This window comes from Drosophila ananassae, chromosome 2L (genome assembly GCF_017639315.1).
Source record: "Drosophila ananassae strain 14024-0371.13 chromosome 2L, ASM1763931v2, whole genome shotgun sequence".
NCBI classification, from domain to species: domain Eukaryota; kingdom Metazoa; phylum Arthropoda; class Insecta; order Diptera; family Drosophilidae; genus Drosophila; species Drosophila ananassae.
In genome coordinates this window covers 8,330,247-8,347,020 of record NC_057927.1, presented here as the reverse complement: position 1 = coordinate 8,347,020, position 16,774 = coordinate 8,330,247, and the positions used below count along the sequence as shown (strand labels likewise).

General features: G+C 48.6%; 5 protein-coding genes across 8 annotated transcripts in view; all 5 read right to left on the bottom strand.

Annotated features, from left to right (window-relative positions):
- Nucleotides 1-134: 134 nt before the first annotated feature.
- On the bottom strand, nt 135-2,241 carry LOC6500796 (outer dynein arm-docking complex subunit 1). The gene has a single exon (XM_001953899.3). It carries the CDS (start codon nt 2,095-2,097, stop codon nt 445-447), a length of 1,653 nt encoding a protein of 550 aa, XP_001953935.1. The 5' UTR covers nt 2,098-2,241; the 3' UTR covers nt 135-444.
- A 72-nt stretch (nt 2,242-2,313) lies between these two features.
- LOC6500795 (outer dynein arm protein 1) lies at nt 2,314-4,455 on the bottom strand. Its single transcript, XM_001953898.4, has one exon. The coding sequence runs from the start codon at nt 4,302-4,304 to the stop codon at nt 2,643-2,645; it is 1,662 nt and encodes a 553-aa protein (XP_001953934.1). The 5' UTR covers nt 4,305-4,455; the 3' UTR covers nt 2,314-2,642.
- A 116-nt stretch (nt 4,456-4,571) lies between these two features.
- Nucleotides 4,572-6,709, bottom strand: LOC6500794. Its single transcript, XM_001953897.4, has one exon. The coding sequence runs from the start codon at nt 6,578-6,580 to the stop codon at nt 4,922-4,924; it is 1,659 nt and encodes a 552-aa protein (XP_001953933.1). The 5' UTR covers nt 6,581-6,709; the 3' UTR covers nt 4,572-4,921.
- Nucleotides 6,710-6,814: 105 nt separating this feature from the next.
- On the bottom strand, nt 6,815-8,851 carry LOC6500793 (glutamate dehydrogenase, mitochondrial). The gene is made up of 4 exons (XM_001953896.4): nt 8,316-8,851; nt 7,655-8,247; nt 7,189-7,596; nt 6,815-7,129 (listed from the first exon to the last, which is right to left on the bottom strand). Exons 1-4 carry the CDS (start codon nt 8,695-8,697, stop codon nt 6,905-6,907), a joined length of 1,608 nt encoding a protein of 535 aa, XP_001953932.1. The 5' UTR covers nt 8,698-8,851; the 3' UTR covers nt 6,815-6,904.
- An 11-nt stretch (nt 8,852-8,862) lies between these two features.
- The window catches only part of LOC6500791 (ETS-like protein pointed), a 50,256-nt gene continuing 42,344 nt past the window's right edge, over nt 8,863-16,774 (bottom strand). For 3 of the 4 annotated variants that reach the window (XM_014911240.2, XM_032449526.1, XM_014911239.3), the window contains 3 exons: nt 10,297-11,294; nt 10,078-10,235; nt 8,863-10,017 (listed from right to left, as the gene is read on the bottom strand). In XM_014911240.2, coding sequence (XP_014766726.1) covers nt 9,954-10,017; nt 10,078-10,235; nt 10,297-11,294 — 1,220 coding nt within the window. In that variant the 3' untranslated portion in view covers nt 8,863-9,953. Of the gene's footprint in view, nt 10,018-10,077; nt 10,236-10,296; nt 11,295-12,572; nt 14,212-16,774 lie in introns of those variants that run through there. The other variant, XM_014911241.3, reaches the window with a different exon arrangement.

Genomic DNA, 16,774 nt, shown 5'->3' with positions numbered 1-16,774 from the left:
GGATTCTCAAGGCACATGTGATGAAAACTTCCTTATTCAGGAAGCTTCAGTTCTTGAATCGATTTGGAGACCGTTTTTCAAACCATGAGGATGAAAACCTATGATTAAAATCATAAACCAGAAACTAAACCAACTTGTATCATGTTTCATTTATTTTGCAGTCTTAACTGAAAGATGGGGTACATTATTCTCACTATACCCTTCAAAATTCCAATTAATTCGCGACATGAAACCCTTTTGGAATGGATCCTCACCGACCTTCGGTGAGCCAGAGACTCCCTCAGAGTATGAATCTTAGTCAAAAGCATACATATGTTTAAATGACCTACTCGACCTCGAGTTCACACAACTCTCTCTGTTTTACCAATGAAAGATAAAAATCGCCGAGGTCTCTGGGAATAGTGTGACGTGGTGACCCACAGGGATACCAACATCCCGGTAAATTTAAATGCTCCTTTTGGCGGCCAGAAGACGCGACCGGGGCAGGCGGCACTGACTGATGCTGTGGAGACGGTACTGGATCTCTGGCTGGGTGACCTTCTCGTACAGCTTCCTCTTGGCCTCCTTGATGGTGTGTGGGTAGGAGAGCTCGCCGCCCTCGTCGATATTATAGGCTTCCGTCTCGGCGCACTCGGGACACTGCTGGGTCATAACTATGTCCGACAGGCGGGTGAGTTCTTCGCAAGGCTTGCTGACCTCCCGCACTACGAATCTGATGGGATCTCCGGTCCTACGGTCCTCCACATAAACACTCGCCACCACGTGCTGGATCCGGGTCTCCAGAGCCTTCAGGAAGCGCTGAAGATTCACTAGATTGACGTGAGTGTGGTCGCCCAGCAAGTCATTAAAGGGAGTGACGTCGATGGCGCAAATCTGGCAGACTGCCTCTATGCCATGGAGAAGATTTTCCAGCTGTGTGTCGTTCTTTTCTCTCAAGCTACTAAGGACCGAGTTTGATTCCTCTTTGGCCGCCACCTGGGCCTCCAAGCTCTCGATCTTTTCCAGCTGATCCTGCAATGTGTCTTTGTTATCCTGGCGAAGAGCTTCAATGTCCGCCATGAGGCGATTCACGGAGTTGTTCAGCATCGTTATGTGGTAGCTCATCTCGGTGGAGTAGTTGAAGAAGGAATAGTAGAGGCTCTCCTGGTTTTGGAACTTGGCAATAACCTCATCCATTTTGAGGGAGTTGGTGAAGTGGAGCAACTTCTTCAGCACAGAGGTGTACAGATTGATCTTCTTGCGGTGCATTGTCCGGAACTTGTCCCGCCGCTCGTACTCCTTCGGCTGGAGGTCCGCCAGTTCCCGTGGCTTAGCCTTGCAGTTAAAGAAAGTATTGATGTCTTCGTCGGCAGACAATTTCCGCATCAGCCCCTGGGCCTCCAGGCGGCGTTGATCCTTCTCCTTCTTGGTGTGCTTCGCCAGTTTGTCCAACTTCTCGTAGACATCGATGCAGTTGTCGAAAGTCGTCACCGCGTAGTCGACCATATCCTTCATATACTTCTTGTCGCTGTTCAGCTTCTGAACCATTTTGGTGTAGGAATCATTGAAGAAGGTGCGCTGGTTGAGGATCCAGATGAGCTGCTGCCTCAGATTGGCGTTCGCCGACGCCATGGCACACTCGTGGCGCACTCCCGTCTCGAGGGCGTCCTCCAGAATGCTCAGCTTCTTTCGCACCTCCCCCACATGCACCGTGTACCTTTCGTCGGGTACGGTGTTCTGGTTCAAGTGGTAGATCTGCTTGGACAGCCTCCCGATCTCGCGCTCCATATTGATAATGGAATTCTTCAGGGCGTTGATGTCCGTGGCGAGATTCTCCTGGCACTCCACATGGCACCGAATGTTGTCCAGGTGGCGCTGGTCCTCCTTCCGGTACGATGCGCTACTGGCCACCCAGATCTGAGCCCTCAGTTCGTCCTTCTCCTCCATCAGCTGGTTATTGGAGGTCTGATAGCTGGTCTCCGTGATCAGCTGCGAGCGCGTTACTAGCTTGGTGCCGAGGATCTTCTTGTACTCCCGCTGCCGTCTGCCCAGATCCTTGTGCTTCGCGAGGAAGCTTTCGAAGAAGTGAGTTTTGTCAAACTTTTCGGTGTCATCCATGGTTAGTGTTCTTTGTATCCTAATAACAGTAAGTGTATCTTGTAGGTGTATCTTTTTTTTTTATTTTTGGGTTCGTGTTCATAGGTGTTTTGTATGTAGTTTGTGTGTGTCTGTCGTGTTATGTCGGTGGTTGAGTTTATAATGAACTTATTTTCCAAAGCATCCTACTTTTTAATATTTTTTCATGATTTTAAGATAATAAAATTAATAAATTAATACAGTTTTTTTACTGTCCATTGAAGGAAAGCTCTTTATTTGCGTCAATGTCAGAAATATGCATGTATTATTGGTAACAAAAATTTAGACGAGGGTCGAAACTTACAAAAGTAGTTTTTAAATGGGTTTCGTATTAATGGATTATCGAAATTGAAAATCCTACTGATGGGGTGGTTATCGAACCTCCATCCACGGTAACCGCAACGGAATGCTGGCCTAGTCAACCACATTTGCAAACAAATGACTAGGTCCAAGCTCAGACCCAACTCCCAGTTACCAAATGGGCTTAGAAAAGGCCAGGAAGCTGCTGAGTGCCATTCTTCCGGACTCTACATATTACGCCTAGCGGCTAGAAGACGGGAGCGGGGCAGACGGCACTGGCTGATGCTGTGGAGACGGTACTGGATCTCCGGTTGGGTGATCTTCTCGTAAAGCTTCTTCTTGGAATCCTTGACAGAGTGCGGGTAGGAGAGGTCGCCGCCTTCCTCAATGTTCTGGGCATCGGTCTCGGCGCACTCCGGACACTGCTGGGTCAGTACGATGTCGTCTAAGTGGGTCATTGCCTCGCAGGTCTTCTCGGCGTTGCTGACCACATAGTCGAATTGCTTAACATCCTTATCATGACGCTCCTGGGCATATACGCAGGCCAGCACATCGTAGACCCGGGTTTCGAGCGCCTTCAGGAAGCGCTGTAGGTTGACCAGTTTGACGTGGTTGTGGTCGCCCAGCAACGGCTTGAAGGGACTCTTGTCCAAGTTGCATATCTTACATATGGTCTCCACGCCCTGCAACAGACTTTCCAGGAGCGCCTCGTTGTTGTCTCGGAGTTCCACCAGCGTCGTGTTGGACTCCTGCTTGGCGGCCACCAGGCCCTCCAGCCTGGCTATCTCCTCGATCTGCCACTGCAGGGTGTTGACATTTTCGTTCCTCAGGCTGATGATATCCCGGAAGAGATGGTTCACCGAGTTGTTGAGCAAGGTGACGTGGTAGCTCATCTCGTTGTTGTAGTTGAAGTAGGAGTAGTAGAGGCTCTCCTGCTCGTTGAACTTTTCAATGACCTCGGCCACGTTACGGGACGCCGTGAAAGCCTTGATCTTCTTCAGAACAGAGTCGTAGAGGTTAACCTTCTTGCGGTGCTCCGACCGAAACTTCTCCCTGCGCCTGTACTCCTTGGGCTGGAGATCGGCCAGCACTCTGGGCTTGGCCTTGCACTCGAAAAAAGCGGCATTTTCGGTGTTGGCAGCGATTCTTCGGACCAGACCCTGCATCTCCACCTTGCGGAGATCTCCCTCCCGCCTGTCTCGCTTGGCCAGCAGCTCGTTCTTCTCGAACACCTCGATGCAGTTGTCGTAGGTGGACACCGCGTACTCGATCAGGTCGATGAGATACTTCCTTTCGTTGTCCAGCCGCTTGACCATCTTGGTATACGAATCGTTGAAGAAGGAGCGTGTGTTCAAAATAAAGATGAGCTGCTCCCGCAGCGATGCGTTATGTGCCGTGAAGGCGCCCTCCATGCGAAACCCCACTTCCAGATTGTTCTCCAGAATATTCATTCTCTTCCGCTTGTGCTGGACCTCCGCAATGTGCCTTTCGTCAGGGACTGTCTGCAGGTTGAGACTGTACAACTGCTTGTTCATACGACCGATCTGTAGCTCCATATTGGTAATGGAGGTCTTCAGCGCACTGATGTCGTCGGCGAGGTTCTCCTGGCACTCGACATGGCAGCGAATGAGGTTCAGGAAGCGCTGGTTTTGCTCTTTGTAGGGCTTGCCGCTGGCCACCCAGATCTGGGCCCTCAACTCGTTCTTTTCCTCGTCCAGCTGATTAATGGAATGCTTGTAACTGGCTTCCACGATTTGCTCCTTGCGAGTCTTCAACTTTCCGAACAGCAGATTCCGATACTCACGCTGCCTCTTGGCGAGCTCTTTGGTCCTGACCATGTAACTTTCGAGGAAATCATGTTTGGGAAACTTTTGTATGTCATCGTCCATGATGATCTCTCCAGTTCCCAAAGGATAACAAGTTTTCAGTGGTAGAAGTAGTTGGGTTATGTGTTGGATTGTTAGTTTAGACGGAGGGTGATGTATTAAGTGGAGTGTTTCTTGAAAGTGTCTGAGAGATTGTCGGAGTATGAAGGATATGTTTATGAAGTATAGTGCAAAGAATGAATGATTCAAGAATTATGCAAAGAATAGAATTTCTTTCAGAACTTTATTACGCCAAATCTTGTGACCTATTTTGGAAAGAAACCCATTTAATTCACATACAATTTTTTTTTTATTTTTCAATCTATCTGATCTGAACATAAATTTAGTTGTTAATTTGAATATTTGTTTTAGCCAAAATACTTTTGATGTTGGCTTTATGTTTGTGCAATTATCTTTACATAGAAATCCTAAGAAAATCGATACAAAATCCGGCTTCCCACCTCAAGGTTGTCCCGCCAACTCGGTTGTGGTTGGGAGCCTCAGGAGAATTACAATTTTGGATAAGAGTATAAAAGGTTAAATAATTGTCGAGATAAAGCCTGATCATTAAAGACTAAGAAAAAGATAGAATAGCCTTGCGGAAAAACAACATTAATAGAAGGTCCCACCGAAGACAGAGATTAGGCGTTGCGCTTGTTGGACAGCAGACGCGAGTGGGGCAGTCGGCACTGGCTGATGCTGTGGAGACGGTACTGGATCTCCGGTTGGGTGATCTTCTCGTAGAGCTTCTTCTTGGCCTCCTTTATGGTGTGTGGGTAAGAGATGTCGCCGCCCTCGTCTATGTTCTGGGCGTCCGTTTCGGCGCACTCCGCGCACTGTTGGGTGATCATTATGTCGTCCAGAGGGGTGAGGTGGTCGCACGTCTTGAACACCTCCCTGACCACGTACGTGTGGGCCGGGTTCTTCGATTCTCGCTCTTTGGTGTAGACACTGGCCACCAGATGGTAGACCCGCGACTCTAGCAGCTTCAGGAAGCGCTGAAGGTTGACCAGGTTGACGTGGGCGTGGCTGCCCAGCATTGGGGCCAGGGGACCGCGGTCCACCCGGCACATGTCGCATATGTTCTCCACGCCCTGAAGCAGACCCTCCATGCTGCTGTCGTTCTGGCGCCGGATCGTCTGGATGCCCATGTTTTCCTCCTCCTGATCGCGCACCTCGCCCTCCAGGCTGGCGATCTCATCCAGCTGGCTTTGGAGCGTGTCGTTCTTCTCACTTCTAAGATCGACTATGTCCTTGTAGAGGCGATTGACGGAGTTGTTGAGCAAAGTCACGTGGTAGCTCATCTCGTTGTTGTAGTTGAAGTAGGAGTAGTAGAGGCTCTCCTGGTCGTTGAACTTTTCGATGACCTCGTCGACCTTCTTGGAGTTTGTGAACTGCTTGATCTTCCGAATAATGGAGCTGTACAGATCGACCTTCTTGCGGTTCTTCTCCCGGAACTTCTCCCGCCGCTTGTACTCCTTGGGCTGGAGATCGGCCAGTTCCCGGCCCTTGCCCTTGCACGCAATGAAGGTCGATGTGTCCATGTCGGCTGCCATGTTGCGGTGCACCCCCTGCATCTCCAGGCGGGCGTTCAGCCCCTCCCGGGCATTCCTCCTTCGCAACATGTCGAACTTCTCATAGACCTCGATGCAGCCGTCGAACGTGGTGAGGGCGTATTCGATCAGGTCGAGCATGTACTTCTTGTCGCTGTTCAGCTTCTTGACCAGCTTACTGAAGGATTGGTTGAAGAAGGCTCGGATATTGAGGATGCAGATCAGCTTCTCCCTCAGCCTGGCATTCATAGCCGTGAAGGCGCCCTCCTGGCGTATTCCCACCTCCAGGTTGTTGTTCAGGATCTCCATCCGCTTTCGCTGCTTCTGAACATAGGCAATATGCCGGTCGTCGGGTATGGTCTTCATATTCAGGCTATACAACAGACGGGCCATGCGGCCGATCTGTACCTCCATGTTGGTGATTGATGTCTTCATGAACTGAATATCATCGTAGAGGTTCTCCTGGCACTCAACGTGACAACGAATCTGGGCCAGAAAACGGTTATTGATCTTCCTATACGAAACACTGTCGGCCACGAAGATATTGGCCTTCAGCTCGTCCTTCTCCTCCTTCAGCTGCTCGATCGATCTCAAATAGCTGGCATCGACGATGGCATTGTTCCGGGACTGCAACTTGGTGCACACGATATTCACGTAAGCCCGCTGCCTCTTTCCCAGCTCCTTGTGCTTCAGCAGGCAACTCTCCAGGAAGGGATACTTGTCGAACTTTTCGATTTCATCATCCATGATGTCCTTCCAATTGAATTGAATGTATTATTCAGGCTCTGTGTTCCTTGGAAATGATACTTGTTGAGGCAAGTATTTCAATTGATATTCGTATCTGTTTTAAATGGAGTTGTTCTCCAAGCAAGGGTGATCCAAATTAAGGATGTTAAAAACATAGTTTTCAAGGTTCGAAACTATGTGGGAATTGATATTCTTTCCATACCCATATCTTGAACAAAAAGAATCTCAGCGCACTTATTGCAAAGAATCAAATTTATTAAATGAATTCGAAATCGTTTTAAAATAGCCTTCATCTTAGTTAGTACATAAAATCGTATATAGAACTTATTGCTGCGAAATACCAGAGCTTTCTAACGCGTTAAAGATTTTAAAGGTCGACCAGATGTAGGCTGCCTTTCTCAGATCGTTGCAGAGGACGAACTTGTTGGCCACCTGCTTGATTCCGAGGGCCGCCGATTCCATTACGGTTTGGAGAGCCGCATCCACAATATCCGCCTCTGTGGTGCACTCGCGCATCTTCTTCAGCTTCTTGTTGGGTTTGATCTCGGGCTGGAAAGGGTGTGGAGAATCTTAGATCATGTCCTGTGGAGAAGGGACTAATAACTCACGAATTCCCCATCGCCACACTCATTGAGCGACTGATTGATAGAGTTGAGAGTTTCCTTAATAAGCTCCGAGGTAGTCTTGGAGTTCATCTTTCCGTAGGACACATGGTTGATGTTCTTCAGGTATTCGAAGTATGACACTGTTACCCCGCCCGCATTGCAGTAGAGGTCGGGCACCAGAAGTGCTCCCTTTTCCAGCAGGACCTTTTCCGCGGATGGTGTCGTTGGTCCGTTGGCCCCTTCCAGGATCAGCTTGGCCTTGACGTCCCCGGCATTCTCCGTGGTGAGTACTTTCTGGGTGGCACAGGGTAGGAGGATGTCGCAGTCGGCAGTCAATAATTCATCGCTGGTCTCTTCGGCTTTTGGATACCCCTTAATGGACTTCTTCTCAGCAACATACTCAAAGAGGTCCTGCCAGGATTAAAGAGTATATTATTAGATCCATTCGCTTTCGATACAATCCACTTACTTCAATGTCAATTCCTTCGTCATTTTTAATCGACACATCAAACTCCTTAATCCCAATCACCTTGGCACCCACTTCGTGGATAAACTTGGCCGCGAAGGACCCCACATTTCCGAATCCCTGGACAATGCATCGCTTGTCCTTCCACCCTGTCTTAAACCCAATCAAATCCATCCACTCCTTGTCCTGAATAAAGAGATCACCGGACTTCCAAACGCCCCTGCCAGTGGCCGAATGGCGACCATTTATCCCGCCCACGTGGACCGGTTTCCCAGTAACAATGGCCAATGCATTGATGTCCTTGTAGCCGAAGGTTTTGGAGTACTGATCGACGATCCAGCTCATTTCCCGGGGTCCGGTGTTAACATCCGGAGCCGGCACATCGATGCCCGGCCCGATCATATTGCGCTTGAGGAGTTCCATCGTGTAGCGACGAGTGATGGTCTGAAGCTCGGCTACGGTGTACTTCTTGGGGTCCATGCGGATCCCACCCTTGGATCCGCCGTAGGGGAGGTTGACGCAAGCGCACTTGAAGGTCATAATCGCGGCCAGGGCCTTCACCTCATTCTCGTCCACATCCATGGCATAGCGAATACCTATGGAGAGTGGTTCCATTTGAAATAAAAACCCGGAAATAATATTACAGAGTTCAGGATGACAATACCGCCTTTGAGAGGTAGCCGGTGACGGACGTGGTGAGCTCGGTAGCCAGTAACGATCTCATAGTTGCCATCCTGGCGAATGATGGGAAAGTTGACCTCCACCGAGGTGGAGACACTTCCTATGAGATTAAGAATCGCACTAACCCGAGCCTTACGCTCCTCCGGCTTCATGTGAGTGTACTTGTCCATGCTCTTGATCAGCTCCGGCTCCATGGCCTGGGCAGCCTTGTGGTAGTAGTAGAGCACCATGGATGAGAACTCTGGGTCAGTGTCCGTTTCCACCTTCTTGAGATATTCGGGCATTTGGTGCTCCGATCTGGTAATCATGGAGACACAGGAACGGGCTCGCATTCCCATGGCATTCTTCGTCAGATGCCTCAACATGATGGGTCCGTAGAATTAAAATATAAGGTGTTAAGAGATAATGGTTATATAGATAATAAGAATTTAGTTGCCCCGAAATGTTTCTATTCGTAAAAAATTTTTTTGGAAGGGTTTCGTTGATATAACACACTAATCAAAGACGAATTTGTTTCAAAGATTGGGATATTGAGTTTTCAAATTGACGTTTCTTTTATTGTTTGTATCATTAGCAATGTTAATCGATAAGTCTAGACTACAATGTACGCTCTGTATAAATACAATAGTTTAGAATTTCTCTACAAAATGTATGTGTTTTCATTTAAATTGTAACTTTACGTAATACGTGGCTTAGCATCTAGGAGCTAGACTTAAGTAGTTAATAGACATACAAATACACATCAACGCACTTAACAGCTAACTATGGGAATCTATGGAGCCTAGGTCCTACAAGTACGCATAGAGGCTAAAACAAGGAGTAGTTCATTATCCTGTCGTTTTACGTTTAAAACTTTTGGGATCGCACGGAAGCGCACAAGATGGTTTGCGAGTTTCGGATAAAAAAAAGATTTAAAAAATACACGTGGCTTGGAAGTTGGAAAACTTAGTTGTACCAGTAGCACAGATTACACAGATTATACAATATAAATACTAGAGACCTACTTATATCATCTTCATCAGCTCGCCCTTCCATATATACATGCATGATTTATGTTTTTTTCGTTTTTATTGTTTGTTTGTTGAAATGTTTCTGGTGCCCCGTGCGGGTAAAATGATTATTTACGTATAACAAAATGTTGCGCTCTAATATCACTTTTGGGGGGACACATGCTTTATGGCCTCTAACAATGTTCGATTCTTGCCGCAGACATCCTTCGCATTGCACACAGAACTTCAAATTTAATTCTCTCATTCCTCTAATCCTTTCTTAACTGGTTATCTTTTCGCCACTTAAGCCACTTAAAGCTAACTCTCAAGTATTTTAAATTAATTTCAAATTAATTCAAAAGTCTAATATTTTTACACGATAATTACAAGCAAGTTGTAGGGATAGTTTTGGATTTTCGGGGTGGCTGGTTGCTGGTGGGTGGCAGGTTGGGGAGGTTGGGTGGGTAATCTCGTAGCAAGATCGCAGATCGGGGGGACTGCTGCTTAAAAGCTAACATCACGCTTGGTAAACAATAACGCTCGAAAGTATTTTTTGCGGCTGGTTGAGTACAATCCGGCTGGGGGGCAGCTCACTGCAGTCTGGAGTCTGGAGTCTGCAGCCATCACCCACATTAGTCCACGTCCTTCTTCTCAATCTTAAGATCATATTTGGCCACTAGTTCTTCCGGCGTGTGCCTGCAGAATGAACGGATATGTTAGTTTATGGATCAGATATGTTTGATTCTCTGAACTTACCCAACTAGATTCTGGAGATCACAGACGAAGCGGTAGACGTAGCGTTTTCCAGCCGTCTTGTGGATGATGTTTTTGTCGTAGTAGTAGCGCAGACCCCGACTCAGCTTCTCGTAGTTCATCTTGGGCTTGTTCTTCCGGATGCCCCAGCGACGAGCCACCTAAGAGGAGAAGATATCGCGTTAGAAAAAGATACAAGCAAGTCATAATAGTCGCTCTTACCTCGTCCGGATCTGTGAGCTTGAACTCCCAACCGTCGCCCGTCCAGGAGATGAAGCTCTGGCACGTCTTGTCCAGGAGCAGCTCCAGCAGGAACTGCCACAGCTGGATGGGACCGGAGCCCGTGAAGCACGGCACTCCGCCCTGCGTCGTGTAGCCTCCTAGCAGGCCCTTGTCCAGCCCCAGGGTGCTCATGTACGCCGGGTGCTGGTGGGCGTGGGCTGCTCCCCACTGGTCCATGGCTGTGGGCTGGACGCCCATCGACTGGAAGGACTGGGAGTCGTAGGGCGAGAACTCCGGCGGATAGCCGTCGTGGAAGCGCCCCCGACCGTAGGCGCTGTAGAACTCGGAGCTGCTGTCCATGCCGTAGCCGTTGCTGTTGCCGGAGCTGCCGTTGCCGCCACTGCCCGGTCCGTTGCCTCCGCTCGAGGCCTGGCTCTGGTGCTCCTGCCCCGACATGGTGCTGTGGTAGTCGCTGTCATCGTTGCCGCCTCCCACCGAGCTGCCACCGCCTCCCGCCCCACTTGTGTAGGCGGCCAGGTGGCTGGGCAGCCCGTAGCTGCTGAGATCCGTGGGATCGTTCTGGCTGCCACCGTAGGACCCGCTGCCACCGTTCTGGCCGGTTCCCGGCTCCTCCTTCAGCTGGTGTTGGTAGATTGCCGCCATGGCGGCCATGTAGTTGATGTTATTGTTGTTGTTATTATTGTTGTTGTTGTTGTTGCTGCCCGCATTGGAGTTGTTGCTGCCACTGTTGTGGCTGTTGCTGTTGACGTTGCTGCTGGTGTTGTTTTCGTTGCTGTTGTTGTTGCTATTTTGTTGTACAGCGGGCGGTAGCATGGAGTTGTTGGTATTGTTGTTGTTGCTGCTATTGTTGTTGCCGCCACTGTTGTTGTTGTTGTTGTTGCCATTGACAGTCGGCTGCTGCTGCTGTTGCTGCTGCTGCTGCGATTGCTGCGGGGGCGGGCTGTTGTTGGTGCGATCATGAGTGTTGCTGCTGTAGCCTGTGAGCGATACGGAAAGGAATATGGAAATAATTGGATTAGAATTGATAGCCTCGAGGTTGATGATACGGGTTCAGTCACCAAGTGACAGGAAATCTGTGCCAAATGAAAATGATCTCCAAACAAGGTACATAGATGTTGAATTTAAGAATACGGAGTTTCTACACTGTCTCCTTACTAAAAATGCTAGAAATCTTTTGGAGAATATCTTAAAAAAGTAGCTCTTCCTATCTTAATCTTCAAAAAGGTAGCCAAATCCATTCTAGGAAAGAATTATCTTTGTACCAGAAAGAGTATCTCATGGGAAATTATCACCTTTAGCTGGTTTTTTTTCTCACGCCAACGCTTTGGCCGTAAATTGCTTGCAATTTCAATTAAATCGCGTTCATTAGAAATGGGGCGTCCCTCTCAATCGAGCGGAAGACTTCGGAAACCAATCAAAATCACTGCCCCTGCACGAGTACAGATACAAGATACACGCACACAGATACGCACGACTACCACCACCACCACACCAATCCCGACATCTAATGGTCTTTCGGGGAGTGAGTGAGTGTGGACGCCACACACATTAATTGCGAATACAGAGAAATTTAACACATTTCCAGAGAGTGCGAGTGTGTGTGTGTGTGTGTGTGTGCAGAGTATCTGTGGGATTGAAAACCTGTTGAGGCATACCGATGCACACTCGCACACACTCGCGAGTGGGTAGTGCCGTCTCCCTCGCTGGCAAAGCAAAGAAATAAAAAGCTTTCGTTTCGCTTCCCATTCGCTCGCTGGCCGCCTCGCTCCGTACTGCGCAGATACAGATACAAAGATACAGATACAGCCGCCCCCTGTTGGATGGCGGAAAAGAGTTGGCAGCGCCGCGTTTAGGTGCCGCCTCCCGAGAGATCACGAGAACGTTCAATAAGACAGCATCTCCCCATATACATTTCATATCCCGAAAGGCGTCCGTCCGGGGCTAGAAGCTCCGCAAACAAGCCATTTAATTGTCAAATACTTATCGTCTAATCTACACCCCGTCCCCAAAACAAAAACCTGTTGCGTGTTTGCCACTCAAACACTTAAAAACGAATTAAGTTACGAATTTAATTATGCTTCTTCTGGCCTGCTGATTTTCACACCCCAGCTCACCAGGAAACCCAGCCAGCCAGCCCAGCAATTGTAATTAAAAGTGCCACCATTTGAAGTTGGCAAATATTTGACAAGGTGTGGAAGGAGGACTGAGGAAGGAGGACTGGAGTGTCGGGGTCACCCCGGAGGAAATCTCTGTACCTGAACTGAAGAAGTTGACATCCGAGTCCGTGTAGTAGGCATTTCCATCACCGCCCACAAAGGGCGCCATGTCGTTGAAGTACCCCAGTCCCAGCGAGGCAGCCGTGGAGCTGCTCAGAGCTCCCACCAGACTGCTGCTAGCTGATCCTGCACCGGTCCCTGTTCCAGCTCCTGCTGCTGCTCCTCCGAATCCGCTGGAGGAGGAGCCACTCGAACTGGAGCCGGAGGAGGTGGTGTTGGAGGTGCTGCCCGTACTGCCGCCGGACAATCGATGGTGCTGCTGTGGGGATCCGTAATGTTGCTGGTGATGTTGCTGCGACTGCTGCGGCTGCTGTTGCTGTTGCAGTTGTGGAAGATGTGGCTGCTGCTGTTGCAGCGAATGGTGCTGCATTAGCGGCTGCTGCGCCAGTTGCTGGTGAGGATGCAGGTGGTGCGTGTGCGGATGATGGTGATGATGATGCTGAGCCAGGTGATAGCTCGGATAGTTCTCGTAGCTTTGCAGGACCATGTTGTTGCTGGCGGCCTGTTTGTAGTTAAAGTTGGGAGCCGTGTGGCAATTGTTGTTGCTGCTGCTGATGGTGGTGGCAAAGTGTTGCTGTTGCTGTTGGTGATGGAGGAGCTGCTGCTGCTCCTTGTGGCTGTCCAAGGCGTTGGCGGCACTGATTATGGTGGCATTCCCTAAAAACGCAGAGGGCGGCATTTCTTCGCTTCAAGTTGATCGATTCTGAAGAACGGAAACTCCACCTCGCTGGTCAAAGTGCACGTCATTGACTCGAAACTCGAAGCCGGGAAATCTGCGGGATCAACTCTCACTATCCGTATTCCGTATTTCGAATGCCCTAGTCCGTACTCCGTGTTGTCACAATTCCGTCAATTGCGGCTTATGCTGGTGGTACTTGCGCTTGTATTAAAATTGATTTCACTTTGGTTTTTGAGTATTTGAGACGGAGGGTGGATACTACACACTGTGTATATATTTTAATTTTTGCACTGTCAGGCCCATACACTCACACTCGGTATTTGTGGTTTATGATTTTTGGTTTGCCGGGCACATGCGGGTCCTAATCAATTGGATTGCCCGCTGGACAATTGATAAGTTTGAATAAATAAGAGGTGTCTGGGGACTTGTATGTGGGCGAGAGTCACTCGGATTCTTTACTTTTGGCCCGCTTTTGCTTAGTTTGCTTTAATTTTGGTCGGTGCGGCCGGAATCACTTCACTTGTCGTCAACTGTGTTGGGTACTTGCGGAATTTTAAGCTGTTCACACACTGCCGCGAATTGTTGGCGCTTTTCCGAAAACTAATTGCCATTAATTCTCGCCTCCGGCCTCCGTTGATGAATTACAAGTGCGCATATATCGCCCACTGTTCTCAACAATCAGCTCAGCTCAGCTCAGCTCAGTGTTGTTTCTGATTTATTAAATTCTTTTCGCCGTTTATCGTACCAGCGACCCTCTACATGTATTTATAAACTGTATTTCAGCGCGCGCGATAAAAAAACACTGCGAACGAAGCAATCCAAGCGATTCAAGCGATTCAAGCGATCCAAGCGGCGTATGAGCGATATTGTATCTTACAGTTGCGCTACCTTCGACATCCGTTCAAGAAGTGAAGTTGCTTTGAAGTTGCACTCGGGTTGTTGCCTGTTCGCTGCTGGCCGCTCGTCGGCAGCTCTCTCTCTTTCTTGCTCGGCAGTACCCGTGTGTGTGTGTGTGTGTGGGAGAGCGGTGCTCGGGTCGCCGTTCGGCTCTCGGGTCGTCATTCGGCTCCCACACATTGCAGCACACACTGTCGAGTCGAGTTACAGATACACGAGTGTGTGCCAATGGCAAATAATAATAATCGAGAATATTTTCACAGGGTGTTGCTCTCTCCTGCCGGTCCTCTCCTCTCTCTGCCTAGCTTAGTGCCAGCGACTAACTGAAAGATATCGACGGAGGAGGCCCTGGGCTGCTGCGCATTTAAAACATTAAGAGTTCGAGATCGTTTCGAGATACAACTTGTTGATTTGGAAATAATTTACACAGTACAGTTTCTCCGGGCCCCAAATTGGCTCTTCAGATCATTAACGACGCCAACTCGTCAGCAAATCACAGAGCAGGGACGGGGCCCAGTCGAAAGAAGCACAAAAAAAAAAAGATACAAATGTATCTCGACCATGATGATCGAGTGGGCAGTAGCACTACCAGCACATCATCATCAACTGTATCTCACAGATACTAGCATAATGATCCAATGTGGGATTGGCTGCCACAGCAAACACACACTCACACACACACACACACACACTCATGATGAGATCATGCCAAAATACAAAAAATTAACCCAACCGAACTTACAAATTTGTTAACTATTCCGAGCCAAAGGCGTATTGTACGTGTCTTCTTCAGATACACCATTCCTATTATATAAATAGTATTAGTTTGGCGTTTTTGGCGAAAAAGTTTTGGACGAAAAAAAAATGGTGGCCAGCTTGGGGAAACGTGTTTTGGGGCATTTTTTCCGCCGTCCGCCAGCCAATGACAACTTGCTGTCGAGCTTTAGTTAGTTTTTTGTGTATTTTTTGGAGCGATTTCGGGTGAAGCGATCGCAGAACGTGTAAAGCCAAAAGACACGTTTACCCCTTGCCGAGATACATTTGGCGAATATGCTTCCCCCCTTATGCTGGCTGGCTGGCTGGCTAGCTGGCTGGCCTCTTATCAGGTTTCCACTGTTATCACGGCTCTATTGATTCTCGGCCGACTGATAGCTTCCAATTGCAATGGCCCTCAAGTGGTTTCCTGGAAAAGTTTCTTGTGCATGCACCTCCAGCTGATAAAGCAGAAATCGCGGGGAGTGCTGGGGGTGGATGGGATTATGGGGATGGGGGATGGGGGCAAAAAGAGTTGCCAATTTAACGGCATACATAATAAAAAAACGAATAAGGAAAACCCGAAAACAGCTGTTGACCATGTTTGGGGTTCCGACCACAAAAGGATCGCTTAGTTGGGCCTCTCTTGTTTTTTTTTTTTTTGGCCACTTAAGAATTCCAGTAGCACACGCCAGAAAAAAATAATAATAATCGTATAATGTAAAATAAGTTTTCAAAATATTTTTGGGTTTTCGTGAGCTTCTTGTCTTGTCTTCAACCATTTTTTTCGGCTTTGATTTGGCTGCGTAAAGTGGCAAGAACAATAGGCAACTAAAAAAAAAAAAAAAAAAAAAAGAAGCGGAAATACAAAAAACCGGAGAAAGAAGAAGCAGCCACGGCAGCTGGGGCAGGGCAGGGGAGCCAGAGCTAGAAAGAGATGGCGGATGCGCCTCGCTTACGACCATTTCCGGTTGAAGCACGTGCGCACAGTACACATACATACTTCTTTACCGAAGAGGAGCGTAACCCGGGCCCCTCCTACTCCGTTCCACCCCTCCATTGAGGGCCCTAACCCGATGAAAAGCCACCACCGAATCCCAACCGACAACCGAAAACCGAAAAACCAATCACAACCTCATAAAACCGGCGACACTTCTGCCAAGGAGACAATGCCAGCCATATCCTACTTGCCCAAAACGCACACGTTCCCCGCCAAGGGTTAACATAACAACAATTATCATCCCGGGCCTGAATACCAAATGAGTATGGAGTATGGAGTATGGAGTATGGAGAGTGTAGAGTGGTGTGTGCCAAAGACACAAAAAGGAGCAAATATCTTCTCTTGAATTTCAATTAAAACTTGTTTCTCGCACAAAAGGATTACACATTTAATGCAATAACGCTTCAAAGGACGAAGGGAGCAGGGAGCAGGGAGCAGGGAGAAGGAGGAGTTGCAGGAAGCGCCTACGGAAAGAACAAAGCCTCCAGATAGCAATGAGAGAAGAAATGGTCCTGCAGGATTCCCATTCCCAAACAGCTGTCGGCTGACACTCGAGATCGAGATCCGCGCCATTCAATTGATATCAAATTAATGCCGAGGATCCCCGCCAAGGATCACTCTCAAATTCTAGAATCTGGATGCACGTGTTCACTGCAAATTGCACTCCATCTTCCCGTGGGTTTTGTAAATTGCTGCAGGCACTTCCGGTCTCTCCGGCCACCGTCTCTGTCGCGCTAATGTAAATCGGATGTCAAATGCATTGCGCGTGAGGCATATCAATTAAAAGAGAGAGAGAGATAGCTGAGGTGGGGCAACGAAAGAGATGGGGCGAACCTGTTAGAAGACAAGCCA